This window comes from Nicotiana tabacum, chromosome 15 (genome assembly GCF_000715075.1).
Source record: "Nicotiana tabacum cultivar K326 chromosome 15, ASM71507v2, whole genome shotgun sequence".
In the NCBI taxonomy this organism is placed as follows: Eukaryota; Viridiplantae; Streptophyta; class Magnoliopsida; order Solanales; family Solanaceae; genus Nicotiana; species Nicotiana tabacum.
In genome coordinates this window covers 7,597,839-7,609,398 of record NC_134094.1, presented here as the reverse complement: position 1 = coordinate 7,609,398, position 11,560 = coordinate 7,597,839, and the positions used below count along the sequence as shown (strand labels likewise).

At 35.9% G+C, this 11,560-nt stretch overlaps 1 protein-coding gene and 1 pseudogene across 1 annotated transcript; both read left to right on the top strand.

Annotated features, from left to right (window-relative positions):
• The first annotated feature begins 415 nt into the window (after positions 1-415).
• LOC107807171 (uncharacterized) lies at positions 416-3,984 on the top strand (annotated as a pseudogene).
• Positions 3,985-5,459: 1,475 nt separating this feature from the next.
• On the top strand, positions 5,460-10,397 carry LOC107807174 (uncharacterized). The gene is made up of 2 exons (XM_016631507.2): positions 5,460-5,599; positions 8,575-10,397. Exon 2 carries the CDS (start codon positions 8,777-8,779, stop codon positions 10,145-10,147), a length of 1,371 nt encoding a protein of 456 aa, XP_016486993.1. The 5' UTR covers positions 5,460-5,599; positions 8,575-8,776; the 3' UTR covers positions 10,148-10,397.
• The last annotated feature ends 1,163 nt before the right edge of the window (positions 10,398-11,560 follow it).

Sequence of the window (11,560 nt, the reverse complement as noted above, 5' to 3'; positions counted from 1 at the left end):
GAAAATTTGCATGATAGCCTTTTTTGAGGCCCTTTTCTAAATTATGTTTCAATTTTTTCATATGAAAAAGTCACCCAGAGAACTAATTTTCTTTTTCATTTTTTTTTACCCAAATAACCGGCTGGAGTTACTATTTACTTTTTTCTAACAATATACATATATTATACACTGATTATATATAATTACATATATTATATAAGAATAAATTAGATATTATACATAAGTTGACTTTTTTATTTTAGCGACCGTGCGAGACAACTATTTAGGTTAATTCTTTTTCTTCCGTCAGAAAAAAAAACTAATTTTTCTTGTTGCAGACAAATTTAACTCCCTGAATTATATGGGCCGAAATTTGTCTTTTTGTATTTGGCCCAATATATTGTATATGAAGGCCTGGTAATTCTACCACTAACTGTAGCAATTGGCCCATACTTCAAAACCGAAAATAAGCTGAGAATCCCCCAAATCAAATTACGTTCGAATCTGAAAGGATTTTTGCATTTTGTCACAAGCAGTGTCCGTCTTCTTGTTGCCCGCCAGTGATTTGAATTTCAGGTTTGACAAATTTGGAAAAACAATTAAGCTTTTCGATATTTTGTTATATCTTGTGATTTTAGGAATTGTTTCACTGGCTATTAGGCAAATATTGGGTCTGGTTTTATTTATTTAGTTGTTAATCTGGAAAACTGCAACTGGGTATGGGGGAATTCTACTCCAAGCCTAGACGGATGATAAGAAATTACTTACATTTTTTGTCTTTGCTGCGATTTGTATCTTGTTTCTTATGGTATTTATAGTAAGCTTTTATGATGTTAGTCACACACTTGGTGCCAGAGTCGGAGCCAAGATTTCAATCTTATGGGTTCTGGATTTTTGAACGATAATTTCAAGTGTAATGACTGGGTTCTAAATTTTATATAGTGGCACATATTTTATGAATTCTAAACACCAAATATACTATTTGAGCAAAAGCTACTGGATTCGGCCGAATCCATAGCTTGGCTTGTGCCTCCACCCTTGCTTGGTGCTCTTATGGTATTTATTGTAAATTTAAGTTTGTTAATTTGATAGTTAGTGGTCGTTTAAAACATGGTTCTTTTGATGCTATATTAGTTGCAAAATTTGATTTTCATCTTCACATAGGAAAAAGCCAATTTTTTTAGGTGTTAGATCTGGTGGATATCTTATCGTGGGTTAATCAAAAGAACGGTGAAGTTCATTTGCTTGGAATTATTCAAACGGCTTCTCATGCTAGTTTTACAAAGAGTAGCCACAAATACATAAGGTTTCATATATTAAAGAATAGTTTCGAGCAGGTGGGGTTCACTTTGGTGCTTAATATTGATTAGTTTAATTCTATTTTCTCTTCAAAATAGCAGATACTTCTTCCTTTCTATTGATGTTAGATTTACTGTTTGAAGTTTTAATGTCATGCTTTAATCGTGTAGCCATTTTAGTTTGCGATGGTAATTTGGGAACTGCACCAGTTTTTCATTATATAGATGTTAGATTTGATTTTTATTTTGGGGGTTTGCTTTATATTTGAAATGCATTTGACTCTAAACTTAAAATCAGAAATTCCAAAAACAGGTTACACTAACGATGTATATAACTTAAAACTTTAAAAAAAAATAAACTTCATGTATTTATTGGTATGACAAAAGTACTCGCTGTCTTAACCATTCTTTTATTCTCTCTCTTTCTCCCTTCGCAGACAAACCACTTTTGGTGCATTGCAAGAAGACACACAGGCAACATTTCCAAAAGAGGCATGGTCGAAGGAGATGAGAAGGTTGGTATGCTCGTGAAGTCGGAGAAGAAATTGAAGAAAAGTAAAAAGAGTGCTAGCACCAATTGTTTAGGAGTGACGAAGGGTGATGTCGAAGCTATTGCATGTGATTTAATTTTCAAGGAAGAGAGTCTCTCTTTTATAGGGACCAGGAAAGAAAGGGATAAGGCAAAGATAGAAACTAAAGCACCCGAAAAAAGTGAAGATTGTGATGTCAAGAGAAAGAAAGAAAGAGGCGGTGGGAAATCCAGTAAAGGCAGTTGCGAGGATGCTGTTAAAAATGTGATGAAAAAGAAAAATAAGTCGAAGAATGAGCAGGGTACATTGACAATGCATGATGCTAGTTTTGATATCAAAACAGTTGCTAATGAAAGTGCGAGCGAAACACAGGAAACCAAGGCGGTTGAGACGCTCAGCGAGGGCTCTGATGGAAATGTTATAGACGAGGTGAAGAGTAAGAAAAGGAAAAAGGAAAAGAGGAAAAAAAAGGATGGACAGTTAGATATCGTGGCTGGTGTCAGTCAAGGTGATGTTACATCTACAGAAGAGATAACAGATAGCAAAATAGATGAAGCTAATATCAGAAGGAGGAAAAGGACAAAGTTAGGACACAATTCTAAAGATCTTGCACATGGAAAGAGTAAAAAAAGAGTGCGATTTTCAGATCATGTACAGTTTTCCCCTCCAACCAGTGATCCTAGTGATGAGAAGCATGAAAATAAGGATGAAAAATTACTGTACGGCAAATGGTTCACAAAAGAAGAAGATGAAATAGTCAAAGACGCTGTTTATAGATACATAGAGGTATATAACTTGGGCGAAGAAGGGTTGCAAAAGGTTTTGAACCCTATATCTAATCCTGAAGTAAGGGGCTGCTGGAAAGAAATAGGGAAGGCTATACCGTACAGGCCTTATAGAGCAGTTTATTCTCGTGCACAATGTTTGTTTCGAAGGGTGAAAAGCGTAAATGGACTGAAGAAGAGTATGAGATGGTGCGAAAGTTCCATGGAGAACATGGAACCAAGTGGAAGGTCTTGGCCAATGAACTTGGGAAACATCCGGTTCATGTGGCAAATGCATGGAATAGGATAAAACTGGCCAATCAGAAGAAAGGAAATTGGTCTCAGGAGGAAATTCAGACTTTGTTTGATTTGGTAAACGCGGATCTGCAACTGAAGCTCTGTGAAGAGAAGAAATCGAAGCATGGGATGTTACGGGATAATATTTGCTGGAATGCAATTAGTGACAATTTGTCCACCAGGATTTCTCAGCATTGCTGCAATAAATGGTACAGACAATTAACATCACCGATGGTGGCCGCAGGTGAATGGGCAGATACTGATGACTATCGCCTAGTTGATGCCCTTTTTGAACTGGATGCAAGCTGCATAGAGGACGTGGATTGGGACATTCTCCTTGACCACAGGGATGGAGAGTTATGTCGAAAAAGATTGAAACAGATGGTTCGTCAAATAAGTCAACATGAAAACAAGTCATTTGCTGCACAAGTAGAAGTGTTAGCTAAGAGATACCGTCCTGATTTGGTTGGAGCAAGAGAGGCCTGGGATAGAAAACCACTTGTTCCATGAAGTGTCAGCACGGACGTTTCTATAGAGAGAGATGCTCAAGGAACATGTATTCCGAGGCGGATCCAGGTTCTTAAATCGGTAGGTGGTGGTATCCAGTATTTATTTTCCAGTCAGTTTGAACATAGCGTCAATAATTTTAAAAATTATTCAACTTTATATAGGTCAAATTGAAGGCATTGAGTGCAGACAATACGTACACTAAATACGTCACTGGATGTACTAAATACATCCTACTCCTATATTCGAATGCATCTTCATCAACTTGAGTATTAGTTATGACATATTTTGGAATATGTACTTATTTTAAGACTTGGGAGTCTGGTGGGAAAAAATAAGTAGTTGTTGCTTTAGACTGAGTTTTAGAAAAGAAGACTCCAAAAAGACTGATCTAGTGCAAAAGGGGGCCATATGTGTGTGTCCAGGAAATATCGTAGTAACTGCCTTTGTTTGTTTCATTTTTAATACAGGAAATATATCTGGTCATTTGCCATGGCATGATGCAAAGAATCATAATGTTGCTAAGTGGAAGGAAGGGGCAGGATCATATCGCTACCAAACGCTGATCTCACAATGTCAATCCAAAAGCCTGAAGACCATTTCATTCCCTGTACGTAAAGTTGGCGAGGGCAGGATCATATCGCTACCAAACGCTGATCTCACAATGTCAATCCAAAAGCCTGAAGACCATTTCATTCCCTGTACGTAAAGTTGGCGATGAAACGCAATGTTGACAATCCATCAAATAAAATAATCAATTCGTAATTCTAGTCATGGTAGAACTGTAGTTTTAATTACTAGGTTTTCTCCTGTATGTTAAAGAGGCCAGATAAACTTGCCCTGATATAGTGTACGTGTGTCTGCCAAAGGTAACTGTTATGAATGTGGAGTAGGGCATTTTCTTGTGACTGTTCCAGTGTTCAGATGAAGGGGAGTCTTGGCCTAACTGGTAAAGTTGCTGCCATCTGACCAGGAGGTCACGGGTTCAAGCCGTGTAAACAACCTCTTGCAGAAATGTAGGGTAAGGTTACGTTCAATAGACCCATGTGATCCGTCCCTTCTCTTGAGCCCTGGCCCCGCGCATAGCGAGAGCTTGGTCCGGGCTGCCTTTTTTTTTTTGTTCCAATGTTCAGATGGATGAATATTACTAGGAGAGTGCAAAATAAACTAGCTGAAGAATGAATTGTGAACATTGTCGAGCCTAGAGCCCGAGAAGCTATAAAGATAAGTTCAAAGCTTGCGAAGGGCTGAATGAGAGATAGAGCTTCGATCAAGAAGTATATTGTCGTAGTATTTGCAGTTAAGGTGAAGAAGAATATTTACAAGTAGTTGTGTTTGATCATGAAGTTTAGTTGGAAAAAAAAACTGAAAATTTGTGATTAAAACTATATTCACTTGAAATACTTTTCAAATTAATTTTTTATTTTTCACCAGTACTGCGAATAGTAAAGTTCGTTATGTTGAGAACCAAACCAATATTTACAATTATTTTACAATCAAATGAGGTTGAAAAAAGTTAATGTTTCCATACTATAGTAAGGGGATTCAAAAAAAGAAATTAAAAAAAGCAAACTTAGATAGTGAGTGAATACAACTAACTATATAGGAAATTCAACATATATATATATATATATATATATAGAACTAAACACACAGATAAAATATTTTTGTATATTCTTTTTTAAAAAAACTCGCTATTTTTCGAAGTCAGTGTTTGATTATGAAATTTTTAATTTTTAGTTGAAGATAAATTTTAGAATTTTTCGAAAATTTAAAAAGCTGTAAAAAGTTAATTTTTGAAAATTTTCACTTCAAAGCACTCACAAAATTTTAAAAACAATCCAAAATTGTATTTATGTCGAAATACAACTCTAATTATTAAATAACATTATGACTTGAAATTTTTTTCACTTTTTTTCCGGATGTTTACAATTCTTATGTCCAAACAACAACTTAGTTCCGCAACTAATGTTTAGTTTATGTCACTATTGTTTTAGTTTGTTATTAAAAAGAATACTAATATATTTTCATATGAATATACTTTCAGTATGCATAAAAAATGTTTCTTTCTCCCTTAAACTACCTGCTAATCAGATACCTCAAAATATAAAATGAATCAAAGAGAAAACTTTAGGGCTGTCCACAAGGCAGTATCTACCTCTGTTCAAGCTCTCGCACTTGGCCTGTGACTCCTTGCTGCCCGCCATTGCCTTTGAACATTCAGGTTTCACAAATTTAACTTCAACATTTTAAGCTTTTGAAGTTAATTTTTTTTTGAAGCTGGTGATTTTTAGGTATTTTTTTTATTCACTTGCTATTATCCGAATGTTAAGGTGTCCTTTCGACGAAGTTCTTGCAAAAAATTGATAGATTTTTCGCATAACATTTCATAAACTTAAAAAACAACTAGAAATTCACTCTTTGCAAGAAGTGGTGTTGAACAAATGCCTCCTAAATTTGGTGAATTTTTAGGCTTCAGGAAGTTGATTGGTTACTGTTTCTGGGTATACAAGGTGAGTTTTTTAATTAAAAAAAGGTGAGTTTGAGTCTTGAAATGTAACATAATATTGCTGTTTGTTGCAGCTTGTTCTGGTAAGGAAAAAAGATGGTCTTTTTAATGCTATGTTGTTTACAAAGTTTGGTGCCCATCTTTAGAAGGGAAAAAGAAATCAAATATATTAGGTGTTAGATCTGATGGGTATCTAATTGATATGAATTGAGGTTTTCAAGGGTCAATGGGAAATAATCACTCATACCATCAACAACACCCCCCCCCCCCCCTTATTTTTTGGTTAAGTAAAGCCACATCGTTCCTGTAAAATGAGAGAATGTCGTTTGAGATGGTCCACGTGTTACGTAGACCTCCAGATGCATCACCTCTTAGATGTGAAAACATGATAATTAAAGTTGCTAAACGAGGAAGACATAGACTTAAAATCACATGTAGAGGATAAAATGATAGAATGTCACTTGCCACGTGTTAGATAGGCTTCTAGATGCACCAGTTCTTAGAATGAATACATGATGATTGAACGAGCTAAAAGAGGAAATAGACCTAAAATCACATGAAAATATGTTAACTCAAAAGACGTAGAAATCTCGGAATCCAAGCAAATCTAGAAAAAGATAGAAAACAATGGAAGTTGAAAATCCGTATAGGTAGTACTAACTAAAATATTAGTGCTTACTAGAAGACTCTTAGTATATTAGTGATATAACCACTAGAGAATCCCTAGTGTTAGATAATCCTCAAGTCTGGAGTATTTTTTTTTTTTTTGATAAGGTAAGTTGCTTTATTGAAAAGCATCAAGTAGATGCAATGATTACAAAAATAAATATGCTAACTCCATTACAAGATGTTATGATGGGATCTTGGAGCTAGCCACTAACAAGAAAATAAGTAGTTTACTGCCTGTTGCTTTTAATTTAAAAGTACGAAAAATGTCCAAATATGCCCTTGTACTATACGAAATTGAGCACATTTGCCCTTTGTTAATACTTTAGCCCATATATGCCCTTACCGTACACAAGGCAGTGTGTACCCTGTTGGAGCTCTCGCACTTGGCCTATACATCCCTGCTCACCATTGATTTGAACATTCGGGTTTGACAAATTTGACTACAACATTTAGCTTTCGAAGTCTTTTTTGTCAAGCTGTTGATTTTTGGGTATTATTTATCTTCCTATTATGCAAATGTTGGAGGTCTTATGCATACCAATTTCTCTTCAATCCTACATTTTTTGCAAAGATTTCATAAACTTTGAAACGAAGTACTATGTTTTTTTTTTAAAAACCATTCTTTGCCAGGATTGTGTAGTCAGTGCAAGACCATCCTGTGTGGATCTCACACCCACAACTATGTCGTGTCGACATGGGTGCGCCAGGGATTTTGAAGAGTCCGCACAACATAGCTCCCAACCCCTTTTCTTGAGTTTGTGTCCACAAAATGTTCAAAGATAAAGGATTTTAGGCTTCTCGAAGTTGACTGGTTACTTTTTCTTGGGTTTAGAAAGAGAGTTTGAGTTTTGAAATTGTAGCATATTCTTCTGGTGAGGAAAAAAGATGGTCTTTTTAATGCTATATAAGTTACAAAGTTTGATTCCCATCGCTGAAAGGAAAAAAAATCAGTTATCTTAGTTGTTAGATCTGATAGATATCTTGTTGGGGAGTGATCAATACAGAGGCAGATGTAGTGCTTTAGTTACAGGTTCATCCGAAGCCAGTAACTTTTGCGTAGGCTCTTTATATGTATTAAAATTTTTTCACTAAATAAGTATAAATAATAGAATGCTGAAGTCTATTTGTTTGGACTTTATCTGCCTTTAAGGAAGCTAAACTTATAGAAATTTAGCAAGATCTTGATTGTTCTGGTTTATCAGATAGATATGCTTTGAGACACAAGTGATTTCTTCCCATCCGCCTAAACGTTGGTGGGGAAGGTTACCCGATGGAATTGTAGAGGTGCGAGCAATTTGGCCGGACACCACTGTCACCAGAAAAAAAGATCGATATGTTCTTTCTATCACATATATTGAGGTTTCAAGAGTCTATGGAATTATGCACTCATACTGTTCCTTTTTTTTGGGGGGTGATAAGTACAGTCAGACTGCTCCTCTTGAATTATTTTTTGGAACTCTTTCTGTTTTAAAGGTTTTTTGGAGACTGCCAGAGAGAATAGCAGTTTTAAGTTTTGGTAGTTTGATAGAAATTTAGTCACAAATATAGGTCTCATATTAGAGACTAATTTCTAGCATGAAGGGTTTTAGTTTGGTGCTTAAAATTGATTAGGTAATTCTATGTGCACTTAAAGGTGGGATATATTTCCTTATTCTTTGGAGTTTTAGCGCCATGCTTTAATTGAATAGCCATTCTAATTTGTGATGGTAATATGGGAACTGAAACAGTTTTTCGTTTTTACAGATGTTAGATTTAATATTTTGTTTTGGGGTTAGTGTCTGAAATAACATTGACTCTTCTGTGCAACTTGATACTTAAAATCAGAAACTCCGAAATTGAGAACTTCGGTCTTGAAGTAAGTAGTTTATTGAGTGTTGCTTTTACTTTCAATTGAATTGGATAATACGAAACAAAAGTAAACTAAATTTTAAATATTTTAAGTGGGTTATGGTAATCTCATCAGGGGGTAGCAGTATACTCGGTCTCCTAACCATGCTTTTTCTCTCTTTCTCCTTCTGCAGAGAAATCGTTTTTGGTGCATTGCAAGAAGAGTATGCTCATGAAGTTGGAGAAGAATCCAAGAAAAGGAAAAAGAGTGCTAGCACCACTGGTTTAGGGGTGACAAAGGGTGATGTTAAAGCCGTTGAGCGTGATTTAATTTCCAACAAATAGAAGCTCTCTTTTGTAGGTATCACTATCAGGAAAGAAAGGGATAAGGAAAAGATGGGAATTAAAGCACCCGGAGAAAGTGAAGATGGTGACATCAAGAGAAAGAAAGAAAGAGCTGGTGGAAAACAGCCTGGGAAGTCCAGTATAGACAGGTGCGAGGATGCTGTTGAAAATATTGTGAAGAAGAAAAATACATTCAAGAATGAGTGGGAGAAAATGCATGATGCACTTGTAGACACCAAAACAATTGCTCATAAAAGTGATAGTGAGACACAGCATAGTGAGATGAAGAGGAAGAGAAGGAAGGAGAAGAGGAAAAAAGAGGATGGACAGGTAGATATTGTGACTGGAGTCAATCAAGGTGATGTTTCAACCATAGTAGAGATAGAAGATAACAAAACAGATGATGCTACTATCAGAAAGAGGAAAAAGAAAAAATTAGGAAGCAATTCTAAAGATCTTTCACATGAAAGGAGTGAAAAAAGAGTGAAATTTTCAGGTGATGTTCAGGTTTTCCCTCCATCTGTTTATCCAAGTGATGAGAAGCATGAAATTAACGAAGAAAAATTACTGTACGGCAAATGGTTCACAAAAGAAGAAGATGAAATTGTCAAAGACGCTGTTTATAGATACATCGAGGTACATAACTTGGGCAAAGAAGGATTGCAAAAGGTTATGAACTGTATATCTCATCCTGAAGTAAGGGGCTGCTGGAAAAAAATAGGGAGTGCTATACCGTACAGACCTTATGGCGCAGTTTATCAGCGTGCACAACGATTATTTCGAAGTGGTGAGAAGCGTAAATATACTGAAGAAGAGTATGAGATGATACGAAAGTTCCATGAAGAACATGGAACCAAGTGGAAGGTCTTGGCCGATGAACTTGGGAGACATTCGAGTCATGTGGGAAATGCATGGAATAGGATAAAACTGGCCAATCAGAAGAAAGGAAATTGGGCTCAGGAGGAAATCCAGACTTTGTTTGATTTGGTAAACGCTGATCTGCTACTGAAGCTCTGTGAAGAGAAGAAATCTAAGCATGGGATGTTACGGGACAATATTAGCTGGAGTAAAGTTAGTGACAAATTGTCCACCAGGAATAGTGTATGTTGCTACGTTAAATGGTACAAACAATTAACATCACCGATGGTGGCCGCAGGTGAATGGGCAAACACTGATGACTATCGCCTAATTGATGCCCTTTTTGAACTGGATCCGTGCTGCATAGAGGACGTGGATTGGGACAATCTTCTTCACCACAGGGATGGAGAGTTATGTCGAAAAAGATGGAAACAGATGGTTCGTCAAATAAGTCAACATGAAAACAAGTCATTTGCTGCACAAGTAGAAGTGTTAGCTAAGAGATACCGTCCTGATTTGGTTGGAGCAAGAGAGGCCTGGGATAGAAAACCACTTGTTCCATGAAGTGTCAGCACGGACGTTTCTATAGAGAGAGATGCTCAAGGAATATGTATTCTGAGGCGGATCCAGGTTTTTAAATGGGGTAATCCTGTACCCCTTTATTTTCCGTTTGAACGTGCCATAAGTATATATTTTAAAATTCATTCAACTATATATAGTTCAAATTGAAGACATTGAGTGCAGGCGTAGCACACTAGATTCGTCACTGTATGGACTATTGTTGTTTACAAACTTCTGCCACTCTTTTTTCCTCTTTTTTTGGGGTCCTTTTCTTTCCTTGTTCTTCTAATGTCCCATCCGCTAAAAACTAGTGATGCCTTTATTAGCAGAGATTCTGGCCTTGCTAAATTTAACAAGGAATACTGTCTCATCCTTGCTAACAGTTAGCAAGGAAATTAGGGAGACTTTTGTTCCTTGCTAATTTTGGTCCCTCATCAATTTGCAGTTTCCTAGTAGTAATTAGAATATTACTTAGTTATTGCTGTCTGTATCTGTAAAACTACACTGCTTGATAACTCTAAGATTGCTGACATGAGATAGATTGAACCCTTGGTGGAGATGATAAAAGAAAACTGAGCCTCTTTTTTTGGTATGTGAGCATTTGAGCTACTTTGCATTAGGCTCATTAGAATTGCCCCTGTAATGCACAATAATGTTCCTACAATTTTGACTTTGCTGTATTTGCACCTTAACTCCACCACCTCTAATCTGCATGTAAGGTCTTAGAAATTAGAATTACAACTAAAGTAAGTAAATAGTTGCAACTAAAGCAAGTAAAGATTTATAGAAGTTAATGGGATAACGAATGACAAAGCCAGTTTCTATTATTATTATTATTTTTTTTTATTTTTGGTTTTCAACTCGGGGTTCGTTATCTATATTGAAGTTTCTACTAATCTGAATTTGTTACGCGTAAAGCCTATTAAAGGGGAAGACGATCTCTGCTAAAAATAATTCATTCCTAAAGCTCTTACATGAGACTTCTAGTTAAGAATGGATAAATTTTTATTCATTCCACCTCAGTTTCTAGAACTCAATAAAACTAACTACGGATGGCTCGTAAAATATACAAGTAATCATCTGTTGGGTTTTGTTGAAAGAAAAAGAGAATTGACTGGTCATTAAATAACTTAGAGCCCATTTGGAGTGAATTTTAAGCCAAAATAGCTTTTAAGTTATAAATTAGGAATTCTATCTTTTGGCTTTTGGCATGTTTTTGTCATTTTAACTTAAAAATAAGTGTTAAACAAGTGTCATTTTAACTTAAAAGCACTTTTTACTTTGAGTTTGGCTAAGCTTGTAAGCTGGTCAAACTAGCTTATAAGTACTTTGCGGCTTATCTACGCGTTTGGTAAAGTTAAACGTGCTTATAAGTCAAAAATAAGCCAAAAGCCAAAAGCTGGTCACCCCCAGCTT

Coding starts and splice junctions, on each gene's coding strand:
- LOC107807174 (XM_016631507.2), top strand. CDS start 8,777: ATGGGAATTAAAGCACCCGGAGAAAGTGAAGATGGTGACATCAAGAGA.